The sequence below is a fragment of the Panthera onca genome, chromosome E2 (assembly GCF_046562875.1).
Source record: "Panthera onca isolate mPanOnc1 chromosome E2, mPanOnc1 haplotype 2, whole genome shotgun sequence".
NCBI lineage: Eukaryota > Metazoa > Chordata > Mammalia > Carnivora > Felidae > Panthera > Panthera onca.
The window spans coordinates 42,021,656-42,043,009 of NC_138353.1; the positions used below are offsets into that span (position 1 = coordinate 42,021,656).

The 21,354-nt window shown below is 46.7% G+C and overlaps 1 protein-coding gene and 1 long non-coding RNA gene across 2 annotated transcripts in view; one reads left to right on the plus strand and one right to left on the minus strand.

Moving 5' to 3' along the window:
- Positions 1 to 13,069, minus strand: part of LOC144614620 (uncharacterized) — a 51,747-nt gene extending 38,678 nt beyond the window's left edge. The window contains exon 1 of the long non-coding RNA XR_013552501.2: positions 12,000 to 13,069. This is a non-coding gene — a long non-coding RNA (uncharacterized LOC144614620). The remainder of the gene's footprint in view (positions 1 to 11,999) is intronic.
- A 65-nt stretch (positions 13,070 to 13,134) lies between these two features.
- CMTM3 (CKLF like MARVEL transmembrane domain containing 3) lies at positions 13,135 to 21,048 on the plus strand. The gene is made up of 5 exons (XM_060650599.2): positions 13,135 to 13,392; positions 16,412 to 16,567; positions 17,575 to 17,670; positions 18,068 to 18,188; positions 19,711 to 21,048. The coding sequence occupies exons 1-5, from the start codon at positions 13,234 to 13,236 to the stop codon at positions 19,737 to 19,739; spliced, it is 561 nt and encodes a 186-aa protein (XP_060506582.1). The 5' UTR covers positions 13,135 to 13,233; the 3' UTR covers positions 19,740 to 21,048.
- The last annotated feature ends 306 nt before the right edge of the window (positions 21,049 to 21,354 follow it).

Sequence of the window (21,354 nt, forward strand, 5' to 3'; positions counted from 1 at the left end):
TGGGACCTGCAGGGTCTCCCTCAATAAGGACCTGAGCATAAGCCCTGAGCTAGGCTCAGCTGGGCACCACAGCCACAGTTCCCACTCACAGGCCTCGGTCAGGGCCCCAGTCTCACTGGGCAGACCGACCACGAGGCAGGAGAAGGGTCATCCTCCTGAGAGGAAAGCAAGGTCCCACACTGATGCATGAGGAGCTGGAAGAGATGGGGGGTGGGGAGTAATGGGGTGCCCCCCCCCCCAGCCTAGCCAGGAACAATGTGAGAGACAGGCTGAGAGGGTCAACTGGGCCGTGAGAGCCATGCTAGTGGCTCGGGCCTTTGTCCTAAGTGCCACAGGGAACCCCTGAAGTGGCAGGGCCCACCTCTACCAGGAGATCCCATACTTGGCTGCTGCTGAGAATGAAGCGAGGCTGGAAAGAGGCTGCTGCCTGGCAGTCAGGTGGGGAAGCAGGCGGAGCCCAAACTTGGACGGCCCAGCCATAGGGCCTCCACCATTCCAGTCATTACTCCCTCTGTAGCCCCCACAGCACCCCCTGCAGGCCAGGCAGGGTGAGGCAACCCTGCTGAAAGTGGGAGCAACTACAGGGAGTTACATTGTAAAGAAAAACTCAAAAATGCACCCTATCCTGCCATGTGACCCCAAATTCCTCTCCTAGGTATTGAGCCAGGAGGAATGGTGTATTAGAATTTTCATAGTAGCCAAAAGACAAAAAAGAGCCTACAGGTTCAAAAGGAGATAAACCCAACTGTGCTACATTCATAAGATAGAAATCTACTCAGCAATAAAAAAGGATAGTAATACAACACGGTAATAATGATAAAAATAAAAGATTCATAATGACTCTCACATATTGAGTGAAAGAAGGCAGACTCAAAAGACATATCCTATGATTCATTTCTATGAAGCTCAAGGACAGGGAAAAATACAGCGGTTGCCTCAGGAGATGAAGTTTGGGGACTGATTATAAAGGGGCACGAGGAGGGGGAGCCTGGGTAGCTCAGTCAGTTAAGCATCCGACTTTGGCCCAGGTCATGATCTCGCAGTTGGTGGGTTCAAGCCCTGCATCTGGCTCTGTGCTGACAGCACAGAGCCTGCTTCAGATTCTGTGTCTCTCTCTCTGCCCCTCCTCTGCTCACACTCGAGCTCTCTCAAAATAAATAAACTTTAAAAAAAAGGGGGGGGGGGCATGAGGGCATGAGAAAGTTCTTTATTTTCATTAGGGAAGTGGTCACATAGGTATATACATGTGTCAAAACATTCAACTATATACATAACGCCTGTGTATTTCATAGTATGTAAATTTTATCTAAAAATGTAAGTGAAACATGACTGTGTTCAGAATCTAATGGAAAAGGGTAGACCTTGCTGAACTCCTTTGTGTGGCCATTCCTCTCAATCCCTGGAGGCGGCTCTCTGAAGCAGGCAGAGGTTTTCCATGTCCAGAAAGAGAAGGCGTGCAATGGGGTGGAGCGTGACTTGATGCAGCCACCTGTCATACTGAGGAGAACCTGGGACAGGGTTGTGGTCACCACAGACTTCAGGAAGATGCCTCTTTGGACCAAAACTACATCAGGTGAGTATCTTCCAGGAGTAAGGAATGACCTGGAGCATATCACCCATGGAAATGGCCAAAATGCAAATTCGGAAAAATCCTAACTACAGGGTAAAGATACCATGTCCTTAAAACAAGGGACTGTAAAGACGACAATAAGCTAACAACAGTTCTTGGGAGGCGGGAGGGAGTAGATTATGAGAAAGATTTTAAAATTTAACAGAAGGGTTGAATAATAGAACAGACAGGGGCATCTGGTTGTGCTGGGTGTGGAGGCTCCTTAAGATTCTCTCTCTCCCTTTCTCTGTGCCCCTCCCCAGCTGGTATACTCTCTCAAAAAAAAAAAAAAAAAAAAAAAAAAGACTAGCAAAAGAAAACAATAGAGATTAGGGTACAGATAAATAAAACATAGAGTAGAAAAATAATAGAATCAAGAAATCAAAAAGTTGGTTCTTTGAAAATATCAACAAAAAAAAGATCAACAAATCTTTAGGTAGTGATGAAGAAAAAAAGGGAGAGAACACATAACAAAAACCAGAATTGAAAGTGCAGACATTACTAATGATGATAGAAAAATAAAAACGAATACAAGATTATAACAATTGTATGCCAACAAACTAGATGAAATGGACAAACTAGAAACATACAAATTACCTAAAGTGATTCAAGAAGAAATAGAAAATCTCAACAGCTCTACAAAAGATCAAAATAGTAACCAAAAACCTCCCAATGAAGTCCAGTACCAAATAGTTTCACTGGTGAATCCTACCAAACATTTATTTATTTTTAATTTATACTTTTTAAAGTTTTTTTGAGAGAGTATACAAGTGGGGGAGGGACAGAGAGAGAAGGAGAGAATCCCACTGATGGTGCAGAGCCTGATGCGGGGCTCAAACTCACGAACTGTGAGATCGTGACCTGAGCCAAAGTCAGATGTTTAACTGACTTTGTTAAATGTTTCAGACTGAGCCACCCAGACACCCCTCTACCAAACACTTAAAGCAGAATGAATACCAACCCTTCGCAAACTCTTCCAAAAACCAGAAGACAAGGGAACACTTCCTAAGTCATTATATGGGGCCAGAATTACCCCAATAACAAAGCTAGACGAAGACATCACAAGAAAACTATATACCAGCATTCATTGACTGTAGATGTAAAAATCCTCGACAAAATATTAGCAAACCAACTCTAACAACATATTAAAATTATTATATACTATGACCAAGTGGTATTTACCCCAGAATAGTATTGCAAAGTTTTTGAAAACTGAACTGCCACTGGAGTCACAGTCCAATGGTAGGTAGGATATTGTGGCCTGAATCTAACCAGTTGATTGCCTGCTTAAAAAAACAAACAACAACAACTAAAAACCAATGCTCTCTATAGGAATTAAGTAAATCCAGAGTTCATAGCATAATATTCAAAATGTCCAAAATACAATAATTACTTGACATATTAAGAGACGGAAATATCTGGGGCACCTGGGTGGCTCAGCTGGTTAAGCATTCAACTCTTGATTTCAGCTCAGGTCATGATCTTGTGGTTCATGGTATCAAGCCCCATGTTGGGCTCTGTGCTGAATAGCACAGGATCTGCTTGGGATTCTCTCTCTCCCTTGCTCTCTGCCCCTCCCCCACTCATATGTGCTCTCACTCTCTCAAACATTTTAAAAAAATGTTAAAAGAAACAGAAAAATCTCAAAATTTCATGAGAGAAAAGACAATGAATAAACAACCCTAAATATAACAACAAATGTTAGATGATTAGACAGAAACTTTAAAGAGAATATTATAGCCATGCTCTAAGAATAAGTGAAATAATTGGAATGATAGAAAGTCTCAGTGGAGAAATATAAAATATTTTTAAAAATCAGATGGAAATTTTAGAACTGAATACAATAACCAAAATAAAAAATTTCACTGGATGTGCTTAATAACAGAATGGAAATGACAGAACAAGGAGTTCATGAACTTGAAGACAAATCAAAAGAAATTATCCAGTCTCAGAAGACATGAATAGATACTTTTCCAAAGAAGACATCCAAATGGCCAACAGACATATGAAAAGATGCTCAACATCATTCATCCTCAGGGAAATACAAATCAAAACCACAATGAGATACCACCTCACACCTGTCAGAATGGCTAAAATTACAACTCATGAAACAACAGATGTTGCCAAGGATGTGGAGAAACAGGAACCCCTTTGCAAGGAATGCAAACTGGTGCAGCCACTCTGGAAAACAGTATGGTGGTTCCTCAAAAAATTAAAAATAGAACTGTTCTATGACCCAGCAATTGTACTACTAGGTATTTACCCAAAGGATACAAAAATGCTGATTCATAGGGGAACATGCACCCCAATGTTTACAGCAGCACTATCAACAACAGCCAAATTATGGAAAGAGCCCAAATGTCCATCAACTGATAAATGGATAAAGACGATGTGGTATATATATACAATGGAATACTACTCAGTGATCAAAAAGAATGAAATCTTGCCATTTGCAATGACATGGATGGAAGTAGAGTATACTATGCTAAGCAAAATAAGTCAGAGAAAGACAAATACATGATTTCATTCATAGGTGGAATTTAAGAAACAAAACAGATGAACACAGGGGAAGGGAAGGAAAATAAGATAAAAACAGAGAGAGAGGCAAACCATAACAGACTCTTAGATGCAGAGAACAGACTCTTAGATACAGAGAACAAACTCAGGGTTGCTAGAGGGAGATGGGTGGGGGGATAGGCTAAATGAGTGATGGGCATTAAGGAGGGCACTTGCAGGGATGAGCACTGGATGTTATATGTACGTGATGAATCACTGGTTCCTACTCCTGAAACCAACACTACACTGTATGTTAATTAACTTGAATTTAAATAAATTGTTTAAATATAAATAATTGTTTAAATAAAGTAAATTTAAAAAGAAAGTATCCAATTTCAACAAAAAAAGAGTAATAAGATTGAAGAAAAAAAAAAAGAAGAAGAAGAAGAAGAACAGAGACTCCAGAACTTTAGAGACAATACCAAAAGAATACTTGTATCACTGGATTCCCACAAAGTATGGGGTGAGAGTGTGGCACAAAAACTTCTTGAGGAAATGATGGCCGACAACTTCTTCAAATAAGCAAAAGACACAAATTTACAGATTCAAGAAATTCAGTAAATTTCTAACAGAAGAAGCAAAGAAATCATACTCGGGTACATCCTAATCAAATTTCTCAACACTGAAGATGAAGAAAAAACTATTGACAGCACCTAGAGGAAAATGATGTAACAATTTGAATAACTGAGGATTTGCCATCAGAGACCATGGAGCCCAGAAAGAAGTAGCACAATTTTCAAGTGTTAAAGGAAAATAACCATCAAACCGGAATGCTTTATCCAGTGAAAATACCCTTCTTTCATCAATGAAGGCAAAAAAAAAAAAAAAAAAAAAAAAAAAAAAAGACATTCTCAAAAAAAGGAAGACTGAAAGAACACATTCATTGCCAGTAGATCTGCTCTGAAAGAAGCGGCAAAGGAAGTTCTTTAGACAGTAGGGAAATTATACCGGAAGGAAACATGGAACTTAAAAGATAAAGAATGAGCAACAAAAATAGTAAATATCTTAAAAATTAAAAACAGAACTACCATATGATCCAGCAATCCCACTCCTGGATATATGTCCAAAGAAAACAAAATTATGTTGAAGAGATATCTGCACACCCCTGTTTATTACAGCATTATTTATACATGGAAACAATCTAAGAGTCCATCAATGGATAAATGGATAAATAAAATATGGCATATACGTATATATATGATATATATATATATACATATATATATATCATATATATATATATACATATATATATATCATATATATGTATATACACATACACACACAATGGAATATTATTCAGCCTTTAAAAAGAAGGAAAACCTACCATTTGTGGCAAGATAGAGGACATTATGCTAAGTGAAATAAATTAGAAAAAGACAAATACTGATCTCACTTATATGCAGAATTTAAAACAAGAAAAAAGAAAAAAATGAAACTCAGAAAATGAGATCAGATTTGTGGTCACCAAAGACAAGTGATGGAGGGAAAGAGAATTAGATGAAGGCAGTCAAAAGGTACAAACTTCCAGTTAAAGTATTAAAGATGTAATGTGCAACATAACTATAGTTAATATCGCTGTATGCCATATTTGAAAGTCGATAAGAGACTAAATCCTGAAAGTTCTCATCACAGGTTAAAAAACACTTTTGTCTTTTTTTGTATCTATATTTGATGATGGATGTTAACTAAACTTATTGTGTTAGTCACTTAACCATACACATACATCAACTGCTTACGCTGTGCACTTTAAACTTATATGTCAATTATTATTGTATGTATTATTGTATGTATATATATCAATATAAAACTGGTAAAAAAGAAATAGTAAATATCTGGACAAATAGAATATTCTTCTCAAGTTCTTTAAAATATGTTTGATGTTTGAAAGCAAAAATCTTCTTTTTTAAATGTCTTAATGTTTATTTATTTTTGAGAGAGAGACAGACAGACAGACAGAGTGTAAGCAGGGGAGGGGAAGAGAGAGAGAGGGAGACACAGAATCCAAAGCAGGCTCCAGGCTCTGAGCTGTCAGCACAGAGGCCAACACAGGGCTTGAACCCATGAACCGTGAGATCATGACATGAGCCAAAGTCAGATGCTTAACCAACTGGGCCACCCAAGAAACCCCACAAGCAAAAATCTTAACATCATCTGATGGGATTTCCAGTATAGGTACATGTAATACATGCGACAGCCACAACATAAAGAGGGGAGGTTAAAATGACATATATGATGTTCAAGTTTCTGCATTGCATTTGAAGTGGTAAAATATTAATTCTAAGAAGACTGTGAAAAGTTAAGCATGTATATATTAATCCCTATAGAAAACACTAAAAAACAGTACAAAGAGAGTAAAAAGCTCAATAGATGTAATAAGAGAAGACTAAAAAATATTTAATCCAAAAGAAGGCAGGAAAGAATGGACAAATAAAGAAGGAACAAACAAAACAAAATTGTGGACCTAAATCCAAATATAAATAATTACATTAAATATAGATGGTCTAAACATACCAATTAAAATAGATGGTCAGATAAATTTTTTTAAAGACTCAATCATATGCCATCTACAGGAAACTCTACTTTTTTTAAGTTCTTATTTATTTATTTTTGAGACAGGCAGGTAGGGGCAGAGAGAGGGAGTGAGAGAATCCCAAGCAGGCTCCAGGCTGTCAGTGCAGAGTCCGACATGGTGCTTGAACTCACAAACTGTGGGATCCTGACCTAAACTGAAATCAAGAATCAGACACTTAATCGACTGACCACCAGGTGCCCCAGGAAACTCATTTTAAATATAATGGTACAGGTAGATTAAAAATAAAAGAATGGAAATAGATACTGCATTTGAACACCAATCAAAAGAAAACTGTAATGGTTGTACTCACGTCATACAAAGCAAAAAGCAAAAAAACAAAATCACCAGGGATAAAAGACACACTACATAAGGATAAAATGATAAATCCACATTATGAAAATACAACAATCCTAAATCTTCCTAATAACAGAGCCTCAAAACGCATAAAGCAAAAACTGAAAGAACTGAACAAAAAAATGGACAAATCTACACATATTGTTGAGGATGTCAACTTTTCTCTCCCAGTAATTGATAGAACAAGTACACAGGAAACCAGCAAGGATACAGAAAAACTAAATACCACAAATCAACTGGATCTAAATGACATTTATAGATCACTTCACTCAATAATACATTCTTTTCAAGTGTACAGCAAGCATTCACCAAGATGGCCCATATCCTGAATTATAAGACAAATCTCCATAAACTTAAAAGAATTAAAATCATACAGAGTATATTCTCTGGCATAATGGAATTAATGGAAACTAAACTGGAAATCAATAACAGAAAGAGGACTAGAAAATCTCCAAATGTTTAAAAATTGAACAATATACCACCAAATAATCTGCAGTTCAAAGATAACATCTTGGGAAAAATTAGAAAATATTTTGAAGTGAACAAAAATGAAAATACAACATATCAAAGTTGGTAACATAAAACAAAAGTAGTAGAGAGATAGTTTTAGCATTAAATGGTTCTATGAGAAAAGCAGAGACAAGATATACAAATGCCAACAAAAAGAAAGTAGGTGTGGTGAAATTAATATTAAATGAAATAGAATCAAAAGCTAACAGCATTCACTAGGGAAAACAGAGATATCAAAATGATAGTTAATAAATAAATGCCAGGTACTATTCTAAGATATTTTTATGTATTATCTCATTTAATCCTTACAATAATCATATGACTGGGGTGCCTGGATGGTTCAGTCGGTTCAATGTCCCAGCTCTTGATTTAGGCTCAGGTCATGATCCCAGGGCTGTGGGATCCAGCTCTGCGTCAGGCTCCGTGCTGAGCATGGAGTCTGCCTCAGATTCTTTCTCTGCCCCTCTGCCCTGTTCACACACACACATTCCTGCTCTCTGTCTAAATAAATAAATAAATATATATAAAAATAAATCTAAATTGTATACATAAATTATAATACATAAATTAATAATTTATAAATTTTAAATTTATAATAGATAAATTTATATATATATAAACATTTTTTAATAGTAATCATACAACTTAAGTAATGTCACTGTCACCATTTTGTGAATGGAGAAACTGAGGACAGAGAAGAAAGTCGTACAACCGGGATTTAAACACTTGGCTTATGCTCTTAATTGCTATCCTACTGAACAAAACATATGTTAACTCCTGTTCATCCAACATGATAACTTAAAAACAAAAACAAGAAAACATTAGAAATCCAAAGAAAAGTAATACATGGAAAACTTTAGTGAGGAGCTTTAATATATCTGTTTCAGTAAATCAATACATCAAGCAAAAGAAGGGTAAGTATACAGAGAGTTTCAATTACATAATTAAAAAGATACATAGTAGATACATAGGTAAGTTTTGTACCCAACTAGGAGAGACTATTCAATCTTTTTAAACACACATGGAACATTTACCAAACTTGACTATCAGGACACAAAATCTCAACAAATTCCAAAAAAGGAGAACATATAGACCTATTCTCTAAATAAAATAAATAATAAAATTAGAAATTCACCAGAAAAGTCTAACATTTCTCTAACTAAAAACTTTACAATACCCTTTTAAATTATTCTTGGATTAAAGAGGACATTAAAATGGAAACTACAAGCTAATTAGAAGTGAATAAAAATTAGAGCAATATTTTGGGGATGTGTCCTAAGTGGTCCTCAAAGAAAGATTTATAGCTTTAAATGCCTTCATTAGGAAAAAAGAAAGACCTAAATAAAGCGCAACACAACACACAAGAAACAAAATACAATGAAATAAAAACTAGCGGTCAATTCTATTTATGAAAACAAAGGCAAAAATCCCAAATAAAATACTAGCAAAATGAATCCAGAGGTTTATCAAAAGAGCAAAACACTATGGGTATTAAAGGTACATCCCACAAATGTAAGGATGGTGAGTCAGGAAAACTGCTATTGGAGCACCCGGGTGGCTCAGGCGGTTAAGCGTCCCACTCTTGATTTTGGCTCAGGTCATGATCTCAGAGTCACGAGATCAAGCGAACCGTCAGGCTCTGTGCTAGGCACGGAGCCTGCTGGAGATTTCCCTCCCTCTCCTTTTGCCCCTCCCCACTAACACCCCTCCCCACCACCACCCCTCCCCCCTCCTGCACACCCACACAGGGCCTGCTCGAGTGCTCTCATCTCTCTCAAAAAATGAAAATTAAGGGGCGCCTGGGTGGCGCAGTCGGTTAAGCGTACGACTTCAGCCAGGTCGCGATCTCGCAGTCCGTGAGTTCGAGCCCCGCGTCGGGCTCTGGGCTGATGGCTCAGAGCCTGGAGCCTGCTTCTGATTCTGTGCCTCCCTCTCTCTCTGACCCTCCCCCATTCATGCTCTGTCTCTCTCTGTCCCAAAAATAAATAATAAAAAACGTTGAAAAATAAAAAAAAATAAAATAAAATAAAAAAAAAAAAGAAAATTAAAAAAAAAATTAAGAAAAAAGAAAAAAAGAAAAAACTGCTATTGTCAGTCATCACATTCCTAGATTAAAGGAAAAAAACACCAGGTTCCAGAAGGAAAAATCTGTATGGCAAAAGTGCCAAGTAAAAGGCAAATGACAAACCAGGAAAAACTATTCATAACTCACATTTCAGAAAAAGGAAATCTCCTTTCATAATCTCCTGAATATAGGCGTTCTTATGCATCAATTTTTTTAAACAGACAATAGAAAAACATACAAAGGATGTGAAAAGCAGTTCTCGGAAGAGCAAAAGCAACTGGCTGTTACATATGCAAAAACAAAACAAAAAAAAACCCTTGATCCACTCATAACTAGAGAAACGCAAATCAACAGTGCCCAGGGGGTTTTGTTTCTAAATACCATTCTCCAATAAAAGAACCTGAGTTTCCTGGAGGAACCCTGACTCTAGGGCTGAAATGGGGAGAATACAATATGACCCTGAAGCACATTCTAGGGTCAGAAAATAAGCAAATGAGGGAAAAAAGATGAGGGATGGGTACACAGGAGCCCACCTGAAGGAGCTAATAAAGGCCAACGATGAAACAATTTAACCAACAAAATTAAGCATGATAGTATTTAATTATAACCCAAAGACTAAAATAAATCAGAAAAACAGAATATATTCCTTACACAGGAATGTAAAAGGAATAGAGAGAGCCACCCTCCTTCATTCCAGAGCAGACACTTCCTGCTGCCATCCTATGTGATAGGTTCTGCGCTGGGCTATATGACTGGATCCCATGGAGCTCACAGCCCATGGTGGGAGGGACAGTGGTCACAGGCATCCAGTCACCTCAAGCAGGGGCACCCCTTGGGTTCTACTTGCCCTCTCCCTGGACTCTCTCAGCCACCCGGGTGAGTCACCACATTTTGTGTGAGTATGAGTTCCCTTTCAGTAAAGTGAGAGGTGAATTACATGACATAAAATGCAACCATTTTAAGTGCATTTGATATGCTTTGACAAGTGTATGTTCCTGTGTAGTCACCACCCTAGTCAAAATAAAAAACACTTCCAGCACTCCAGAAAGCTTCCCCCTGCCCCTACTGATGTGACTTCCGTCACGACAGCTTAGTTTCACCTGTTCTAGAAATTCATAAAAATGTAGTCCTGCAATATGTCCCTTTTGAGCCTGGCTTCCTTCATTCAACATAGTATCTGCAAAATGCATCTATATTGTTGCATTTGTCAATGCTTTCTTCCTTCTGGGGCGCCTGGGCGGCTCAGTCACTTTAGAGTCTCTTACTAGTTTTAGCATAGGTCATGATCTGGAGGCTTCGTGGGTTTGAACAGTGCATTAGGCTCCTGGCTGGCAGCTGACTCCTCATGGGCAGCACTGAGCCTGCTTGAGATTCTTGCTCTCTCCCTCCCTCTCTGCCCCTCTGCTGTCTCTGTCTCTCTCCAAATAAATTAATATTTTTAAAACATGATTTATTCTTTTTTCTCGCTGAGAAGGATTCCAGTGTATGCATACCCCCCAGTTTATTCTCTCTGCTATAATGAACCACCAGACGGTGTGCAGTTTGAGCTACGAAAAAGACAGCTGCTGTGAACATTCACGTCCAAGCCTTTGCACTGACGTTGGGTAAATACCTACAAGTAAAATGCCTGAGTCATACGGTTGGCCTCTGTTTAATATTTTAGTAAACTGTCAAACTGTCTTCGGACGTGGAGGTAATCGTTTCCACCCCCATCAGGGGTGTAGGAGAGTTCCAGCTGCTCCACGGTGCCTCCCCAGCACTGCAATAGTAGCAGCCCCTTTTACGAAGCCATTTTAATAGGTATAAAATTGTATCTCATTGTGGCTTTAATTTGCCTTCCTAGACGTCTGATGATATTGAATATCTTTTCCTGTGCTTACTGGACATCGTATATCTCTGTTGGATTATCTGTTCAAAACTTTGGCCCATTTAAGTTATTGGGGTGTTTTCTTCTTAATAATGAGTTACAGTTTTGAGCTGTGATTTAATTAACACTGATTAATATCAGGTTGTCCTCTGTTCTAACCTTCACCTGGCCTCTTTCCAGGCAATCTAGAGTAAGACCCAAACACCAGTGCCTGGTTCTCCACAATCTGTCTCCTCTCCTAGCCCTTTGTTAGTTCTTTCTTCTACACAGGCTCCTGGCAACCCTCTGAATCAGCCATAACCAGCCAGACATCTATTACCAGGAATTATTTTATTCAGGGATCTGTGGACACATTTAGTTCACTCACTCCCCGCAGATAAGTTGAGGCTCCCTTGCATCCTGCAAATGAAATCTTTCTAGCACTGCTGTTTAATAAATAAATGAGCAAATGAATACCTCTTACCTGGTGGGAGAGATCAGCAAAGTCTTCTTTGAGGAAGTGAAACCACAGTATGACCACAGAATAAAAAAGAGTTCATCATATAACAAGATGGAGAAGAGCATTCCAGGTAGCAGGGTCAGCATGTACAAAGGCCCCGTGGTAGGAGGGAGCATGGCTTGTTCAAGAAACTGTAAGAAAGTCTAGGAGTGGGAGAGACAAGGAGCAGAGGACAGCAAGCGATAATGGTTTTAGGCTCTTTACCAAGACTCTGAGCAAGATGGGAAACTCCCAAGATTTGGGGGATAAGGGAAATGGAGGTGATCCTGATTGAAGATTTAAGCATCCTTCTGGCTGCCAAGGAAGGAAGCAGAGAGGCCTCTTAAAGACACCCTGCTAGGAGTCCAGGGAGGAGGCAGGAGTACTCTAGGACGTAGTCGAGGCCTTGGTGGCGGTGAGAAGTGAACAGAAACAAAGCTTTAGAAGATGAAGATGTGCAGGCCTTGGTCACGGACTGATGGTGACGGTGAGGGAGAACGAGGACAGCCCCAGGCTCAGATCTTGGGGTGGAAGGATGGATGGCAGTGCCCTTCACCGGGGCTCAGGCGCCATCTGGGTGTCCTCCAGGGATGAACGGGGAGAGGGAGCAGAGGGCAGGCCAGGACAGCCAATGCAGAGGCCCAGGAGATGGGCTGGCCAGGGATGGGAGGGCAGGCTAGGGGAGAAAGAGAGAGTGAGGTCGGGGAGCTGACAGCGCGATCAAAGCCGCAGGGAGACCAGACAGAGGTCTTGCAGTTTGGGCGCTTCGGTTTCTGGGTCCCGGACACAAACAGTGACGCGGGCAGGAAGCTAGACGGCGCAGCGCGAGTACACAGCCCGAAGCAGGGAATGGAAGCCCCGACGGGGTGTTCAGGGACGGCAATTAAGAAGGTCTCGCGGGTGAGGGGAGAGTGCGGGCGTCTAAGGAGGCCCCAGCCCAGTACCAAGAACCGCAGAAAGGGCAGCCGGGAGCCAAGAGAAGTAGGAGAAGAGGTGGGGGGCGGAGCGGAAGGGAGCGGGACGGCGGGGGAGCGGGAGACTGAGAGGACGGGAGGAGGGGGCAGAGCAGGAGGGGCGGGGCGGGGGCGGGGCGGCGGGGGGATGCTTCCCCGCTCTCGGGTCTCGCCTTTTTCTCCTTCCGCACTGTCTGGGTTTCCGCTTCCCTCCCGGGCGCGGGGTGAGTGAGCGGGGCCGCGCCTCGGTCCCGGCCGCCGCCGCCATGTGGCCCCCAGACCAGGAACCCGACCCGGACCCCGACCCGGCCCCGGCGCGCGCCGGACGCTCCCCGCCGGGCGCGGCGATGCCCGGGCTCCGCGCCCTCCTGCCGGCGCGCGCCTACCTCTGCTCGCTCAAAGGCCGCCTCCTGCTGGCAGAGTCGGTGAGTGCGACCCGGGGCTGGGGCCGGGGTCCGCGGAGGAGCCGTCGAGACTCCCGGCCCCGCCAACCCCTCGGAGCCGAGGAAAGCGGGCGGATCTGGGTGCATTCCCCAGGCGTCGGGTGGCGCTGACCCTCAGCGCGCGAGACCGAGGCGAGATGGGGTCTATTCGAATCCAGGCCCTCCCGGCTCCCTAAACCAACATGGGGGACCCGTCGAGAAGCCTGGGGCCGGGTCGCGTCCACGCGACGGCCGGGCCACTGGAAACCCAACCCAGCTCTGTGTGACTCCGGGCGCCCCCGCTCTCGCTGGGCCCCCGAGACGGGTTGCGTCCCTGCATCTTCTGGCCTCCGTCGCGGGCGCTCCGCTCCGCAAACCCTCCTGCCATCCCTGGCTGCGCCGCGGGAGGAACTGGGCCCCTTCGGCGCTTCACGACGCTCGGGTGGGGGGCCAGGGTCAGTTCTCTGCGCTCTTGCCCGCTTTCCTGGGCGCAGGGAGGGCCGGCCGGGCCTCGAGCTGCGGGGCAGAGGCCAGAGTGGACTCCTGCCAGCTGAGACGGGGAACAGCGGGTAGTGGGAAGAGGACCCCCGGGACTGGGTGAGGCTGAGGCTCGCAGGCAGACCCCTCCCCCCGGGTGCACGGGGCCGGGGCGGGAACCCAGCGGGGTGACTTCATCCTCCTCCTCCCCTCCCTCGCTCGGATCCAGCCGCCCCGCCCCCTCCGAGTCCTTCCTCCTTTTCGCAACCCCCACCCCTGCCCGTCAGGCCTTTGTCTTCGGGACACTCCGAAAACTCCGGCGCAGTCAAGTGTGTGGGGTGGGGGGTTGGTGCTGGCCTCCGTGCAGTACCGGGGAGGAAGAGGCCGGGCACAGAGGAGGCGAGGTAGGGAGGAGCTCTTGTACCTTAGATTTCCCAGCAGTTTGACAGCCCCTATCCTTACTCCCACTTTGCAGACAAGAAAGCTGAGGCCAGAGCATAGGGGATTTGACAGGTGGGTCACTTGAGGGCTGGGTGACACCAAGGATGGGAGTGGAGATCAGAGGAAGGAGGCTTCTGCCCCCACACTTCTTCCTACTGCCCGGGGCAGATGTCCCCAGCCCGCGACGCAGTCACTTGACTCAGCAAGCAGGAGGCAGACTTTGAGCGGACAGATGCCAGTTCAGCCCTGGAAATTGATGGGAACCTCTTTTGCAGAGAAGCCTTTAATCCACAGGCCACTGAGGGGCCCCAATCCCAACCCACTCAGCCCACCTCATAGAGGAAGCCCTTGGCGCATAGCTGGGTGTCAGGAATCCAGACCTAGGAAGATAAAGAAGTGGGGAGGAAGGGTTAGGGGTGATCACTGAAGACACAGGGGAGCCATTCTGGTCCCTCTTGGCTCCCTCTGGTCACCTCCGGCTGCCTCCAGGCCCCAGCAAGTAGGGAGACTGACATGGACGGGAAAGGCAAGGAAGTAGCCACCAGGAATTAGGGAATGAGGAAACAAGAATGGAGAGGGGAATCCCCAAAATCTGGCTTGGGGGGCGGTGGACAGGAAGGGGAGAGACACAAGAACAGCCCTCTCTTGAGGAAGTACAGCTGGGGACAGGATTTGGTCGGGGTCCCATGGACTTGCTTTCCTGGGAGACCTCTCTCTATGCCTTTATTTCCCATCTGTTCCACTTGAACTTAGCTACTTCCATGGCCATGTTCAGGGCTGACTTGTGCCCTGGGGACTCCCCGGGATCTCTTCATTTGTCTGAAGTGCATTTGTCTGAAGCAGCCACAGTGTTTCCTGTGTGGCATCTGGGTGTCCCTCCAGGGCCCCTAGGCCCCACTCCAAGCTACTCAACCATGGGCATGCTGTGCCCAGCCCAGCCATAGTGACAGAAACCAGGACAGATAAAGGCCAGCAACCGTGGGGCAAGAACTACAGCTGTGTGGTCAGCCAGCCCTGGGTTCAAATTCTGGTGCCTTTTTTATTGCATGACACTGAGCAAATGTCACTTCACCTGTCTGCACCTGTTTTCTCATCTGTAAAGTGGGCTGTGAGCAAGCACCTGTGCATAGGTGGTTGTGAACATCCCACAGACCTCAGCGGGCACTGGCCTGGGGAACAACAGCCCCGTCAGTCAGCGTGGTCTGCCCTGCAGCGCACCACATGGTCTGCAGAACTAGCAGAACTAGCTAGGGGCCTCCGCATCTTCCCGAATCAGTTCCCACCCACAGCACATGTGCAGGGCTGCGGAGAACTCCAATTCTTGCTCCTTAATGCAGTGTGCCCTTTTCACAAAGGCTGGAGGGGTGATGCAGCAGGGCCTCAAGTGTCAGGGTCAACACTCCCTCCTGGATGTTTTTTTCTTCTTATGAAAATTTGCAAATCTCTAAAAAACCGGAACGGTTTTACTGTTAATGCCCATATACCCACCGCCATGCTTGCTTTATCACATATCTTACCCATTTACCCGTCCACCAAGCGAATTTAGTTTTTGATGCAAAGTAAAAATATACTTTGCCCGCATCAGTACATTTCACCTCTGAACACTTCAGCGTGCATATCATTAACTAAAGCTCCAGATTTATATATTTTTTCAGCTAACATTTACATTTTGGGGAGTTGGGGTTAATTTTTTGAAACTGGTTCCTGCTTAGTGACTGCTTAGGTTTGATTTGCCCTGTTGGACACCATCTGAGCTGGGTGCCCTGTTGGGTGGTTTCTGCCTTAGAGCCCGCTGGGGTGGGGGTGGGGTGAGCAGCTGTAGGAGGCAGCCTGGCTGGGTGGGGGTGGGGAGTGCTGGCGCTAGACACACATGAGAAGCTGGGGCTTCCTGACTGGGTCCTGGCAGGGAGCTGGTGTAGGGTCCAGATGCAGAGCCATGCCCAGGGGCTTAGGGGGCAGCGCGGGTGTGGGCCAGCGCCCCACGACAGGGTTCTAATCCTGGCAGCTGTGGGACTGTGGGCAGGTCACCTCCCCTGTTCCTGACTGCAGAGCACTGGGCCAGGGGTTGTGCAAGGGCACTGACTTTCCCTTGCCTCACCTTCAGGGTCTGTCGTTCATCACCTTTGTTTGCTATGTGGCATCCTCTGCATCCGCCTTCCTCGCAGCACCCCTGCTGGAGTTCCTGCTGGCCCTCTACTTCCTCTTTGCTGATGCCATGCAGCTGAATGACAAGTGGCAGGGATTGTGCTGGCCCATGATGGTGAGGGCTGGGCCCCAGGAGGGAGGGGTTCGACTGCATTTCGGCCCTCACCTTTCACTGTGCTGGAGGGGCTGTTTGCCGTAGGTTGGAGCCAGGCCCCACCACTCAGCAGCCGCGTGACCCAGAGCAGGTTGCCTTAATCTCCAGGGCCTCCAGTGCCCCTCCCTGAGGCAGGGAACCTTAGCCGGAATCATGGCCCCTGGCCACCAGGTGGCGCTGGTGTTCCCAGCTGGGCCTGCCGGAATGAGCCTCCGCTGCAGGAATTCAAGCCATTTCCAAAAGGGCAAGGCAGGTTAACTGAGGACTTGCGGGGCTTGCCCAGGCCTTAGCCATCTGGCAACTCCTTTTGTCACCTTGGGAGGCCTCAGAGCCCCACCTCAAACCTTGCTGTTTGAAAAGGGGCAGAAAGGCTGCCATTCGACCCTGGTCTCTTGACTTCGTATCCCATATACTTCCTGATGGGCTACAACCTGTGTCCCCATTGTAGAGACAGGGGAACAGAAACCATGATGCATAAATGGATCTGCCGCAAGTATGTGGCACAGTGAAGCCCAGGGCCAGATCTCCCCGTTGGAGAGCAAGCAGGGAGCAGATGAGCAGGTTTCCAACTTCCCCTTTCTTGTGGAACAGGGAGACCTGCATGTGGGCCAAGCCACAGGGCAGGTGCAGCCTGTTGTCCACGGGGCAGTGGATGGCCAGCTGGACCGGGGACAAGGCAGCCTCAGCTGCTCGAAGCCCGCAGGGGCACCTAGGCAGGGGCAGGAATGGGGGTGGGACGAGGACCAGGTGCAAACAGAGAGCCCGAGGATGCCAGATCTGCGGGGCCAGCTGTGTTTCCAGGCTGCCGGGCCCATCATCCCCTGGCCAACAGTGGGTTCCAGCCCCATTCCTGCCACCTGGTGCCCTTCTGAGCCCCTGTCCCCTGCCCGGGCTCCCAGCTGCCCCTCCCCAGTGCTGTCCTCCACTCCTGGGAGGCCAGGGCAGTGACTGTGCCCACCGCTCCCCAGGACTTCCTGCGCTGTGTCACAGCAGCCCTCATCTACTTCGCCATCTCCATCACAGCTGTTGCCAAGTACTCGGACGGGGCTTCCAAAGCAGCTGGGGTGAGTAGCCGCCCTCTCCCTGGAAGGGGTGGCCCAGCGACGCCCCCTTGGGTTCACCCGACCCCAGATGCCCCTTGGACACTCCGTGGCTGGGGCACAGTCTGTCCCAGCTTAGGCCCCTCGGGGCTTCACGTGGATCTCAGCTATTCCAAAGTCCTCTTATTGGAGATTAAATCCACCCTGAGTTTTGAAGGCTGTTTGCCCAGCCAAGATAACAGCTCATTTTCCTCCTTGTCGGTACCGGGAGGGGTCTGTGCTTGCCAATCGGAGCTGCTTTTCCAAGCAGATAAAGCCAGGCGATAGCTTCTCGGGCCGGCCCCCCCGTTCCCAGGCTCTTGGACCAGGGACTCCCAGCTCCTGATGACGGACTCCATCCACCTTGTGTCCTATCCCACAGGTGTTTGGCTTCTTTGCCACCATCGTGTTTGCAATTGACTTCTATCTGATCTTTAATGACGTGGCCAAATTTCTCAAACAAGGGGACTCCACAGACGAGAACACAGCTGACAAGGCAGAAGGTGGGTGGCCACCCTGTGGGTTTTTACCTGGGAACGTGGCTTATCACCCCCGGGGACCCTGCTCTCCCTGAGGGATACCCAGCCAGTTTGCGGCTCCAGGAGGAGCATCCCCACAGGCCGAGAGTGTCTTCGCAGCCTGGTTCTCCTGCTCCTTCATGCAGCTGGCTCTCCAGGAACCCTGCCCTTGCAGGAATGGTGAGCTGAGGGCAGGCCTGGCACTCCTCTTCTGTGACACTTTCGCTGATGAGCCCCCAGGGGTAGCCAGTCACTGGGCTGCAGAGCTGCCACCGGCTCGGACCAATGCACCTGCCCACCCCCCACCCCAGTCTCACCTGCCTGTGGCTCAGGGACCAGAGAACCAAGCTCTCCTCCTTACCTGCAGCACCGAAACAAGCTCAGTCAGGCTTATGAGCCAGCAGAACCCACCCTTCTGCTAAAAATATATGAGGCACATCTCGTCCCATCCCATACTAAGGCTAAAGCTAGGTTAAATGTTCCTAGATGTTTTCCTTAGGTCTTTGTGACCTGCTTACCAGTTGCCTGCCTGTTATGGATGCTTCTAGACAACCACTCTAGTGGACGAGTAGGAAGTAGCAGTGGAGACATGTGTTTGAATATTTTGTGAGCTTTAAATATTTGAAGGTACATAGTTATATATAGTAATTTTTTTTGCTATAAAATTATTCCTAGCTTATGTGTTAGAATGAATACAGCAAAACCACAAAGTCATGCCATTCCAGCCCTTGGCACAGGGAGTTAAGGTTTATGGAGGCTCTCTGAGCTTGTCCATGACCCAGGAACAGTATGAGGACTGACTGGGGTTCTAAGGGACAGAGATTGGTCCCTCCCTGAAAATAGCAATTGGCACTGCTGGGGGAGGTGCGGGAGGTTTATGACTTAGGTGCTTTTCCTTCCTGAAGGTTCCAGAAGGCTCTATAGAGTACTCTTCAGTATTGGGATTCTAGGAACCTTGGAGTTACACCTCATAGATAGGCCCTTAACGTTATAAAATGTGTCTGATTACTATATAAAATTAGGATTGGGGCAAGGAGGATGGAAACTATAAGGTGGCTAAAAAGAGGCTTCCTGATTTTCTAGTATATTTTAGTTTCTTGGGCCAGAAAATAGCTGTCCCCACCTTGCCCTGCTGAATTGCAGAGTAGGGTTGGGTTTGGGGTGCAGACATACCTCCCTGACACCCCGAAGTGAGAATAGCCCAGGATGACAGGGGAAAGCCTAGAGCAGAGGCATCCGGGCTCCACCCCCTCCACGTGGCCTTGCCCTGGAGGTGACAGCAACCGCCTGTCAAGGTCCCTGTCCCAGGTCCCAGGCACGGGTGCTGGGGGGAGGGTGGCCTTCACACCAAGTAGATACCACCATCACAGTCAGCTGCAGGAGGGACCTGAGTCCAGAGCTCCAGCCAACAGCCAGAAACCCAGCCGATCTCCCCAGAAACAGCTTCCAGGCACCGCTGGTCTGGAAGCTCCCACCAAGCATCCTCTTTGCTTTCCTTTCCTTTCAGAAGAGAATTCCGACTCTGACTCTGACTGAAGGCCTACCCTGCCCTGGCAACCCGAGCCTCATGGGCCTTGACTGCTGCACCTTCTAACCAGGAGAGCCGGGACGTGGTCAGGGGACCGTGTGTGTTGGGAGAGAGGCTGTGACCTCAGCAGCAGTGGGAGTTGCTGACGGAGCCAGCCTCCTCACAGCCCCAAGGTGACGTTCCCAAGCCCAGCATACAAATCGGCACCCCTTGGCTTAGCCCTGTCCAACCGCTCCATACACAGGGGCTTCGTGAATATTCTGCCACTTCTCATTTCTGCCCCGCAGACCTTAAGCCTTGTAACCTCCCTGCCAAAAATCAGCACAAGGGGACAGAGCTGATGGAGCCTTGTTACGGGAGGCATTTCATGCTGCAAAGCTGGCAGGGGGTGAGCGGGGGGTGGGTAGATGTAGGGCAGAAACCACAAGGCCAACCTGCTGGGCCCCAGGGGGGTTTGTCTGCATTTGCTCACAACAGGCACTTTGTGGAGAAGAATCCTTCTAAGATTCTTTTGTTCAAGGAGTACCAGCTGCCTCTTCGTTTCTTTTTGTTTTTGTTCTTAGTGTTTATTTTTGAGAGAGAAAGACAGAGCATGAGCAGGGAAGGGGCAGAGAGAGGGAGGGAGACAGAATCCAAAGCAGGCTCCAGGCTCTGAGCTGTCAGTACAGAGCCCAATGAGGGTCTCGAATTCATGAACCTCGAAATCGTGACCTGAGCCCAAGTCGGACCATTAACCAACTGAACCACCCAGGCGCCCCTGCCTCTTCATTCTTGAAGCAGGGAGAGAACTGACCTTGGCTCTCATCTGGGAGAGATCGAGTCCGTAACGGGCACCTCACGCCCTCGGAAAGCACGTCTTCTCTGGGCAACATGCCAGTTGTAGATTAGCTTACTAGGTCCAAAGGAGCGAGGGTACCTAACGGTGAAGTAACTGACAGCAAGTAACTGACAGCGTCCTGGGTAGCTGGGCGGGCCCAGCCAAACCCTCTTGCCCGCCAGCAGGCGAGAGGCTCCCAGGCACTCAGCATGACGTGTTTCTCGACCCCAGAGCAGGTCTCCTGACCACCTCTCCAGAGGTGAAATGTGCCTTCTGTGTTCGCCTGAGGACCTGTGCTGTGTATGTATGTTCAATGGGATTTTGTAACTGTATGTAATTTTTTTTTTTTTACACAACAGTAGCTTCTTTAAATGGCCTTTCCTGTGACCCAAGAGGCCTCATGAATGAGCCAGACGTGGACCCATGTCTTGGGCATTTGTAACCTTTGTTCTTCTCTTGCATGTGAAAAAAGCCATAATGGATTAAACCAGACTACCTGCTTGGAGTGTATGTGTTTGAAAACCCCTCACACTCCCCAGAGCATGCGGTCCAGGGTCACGCTTCAGCACAGACTGGGCACATACACGGTGAGTCCCGACAGCGCCAGGCTTCGATAGCACACGCACATTTGCTCCACACCAGGCACACCTAAGCATCGGACGCCTGTGCTCTCATCTAGTCTTCACACGATCCTGTTTCACTGTCCAGGAAACTGACGGAAGGTTCAGGAACTTGCCCAAATCATCATGGCCCCTTTGAGGAGGGCCTCTCACTTATCTATCAGGATAACCACCCACGGCACCTCT

What these genes read in the sequence shown, in the direction of transcription:
- CMTM3 (XM_060650599.2), top strand. Translation starts at nt 13,234, where the DNA reads ATGTGGCCCCCAGACCAGGAACCCGACCCGGACCCCGACCCGGCCCCG. An exon ending in GCCTCCTGCTGGCAGAGTCG is followed by an intron (nt 13,393 to 16,411) that starts GTGAGTGCGACC and finishes CCTCACCTTCAG; the next exon opens with GGTCTGTCGTTCATCACCTT. An exon ending in GGGCTTCCAAAGCAGCTGGG is followed by an intron (nt 17,671 to 18,067) that starts GTGAGTAGCCGC and finishes CCTATCCCACAG; the next exon opens with GTGTTTGGCTTCTTTGCCAC.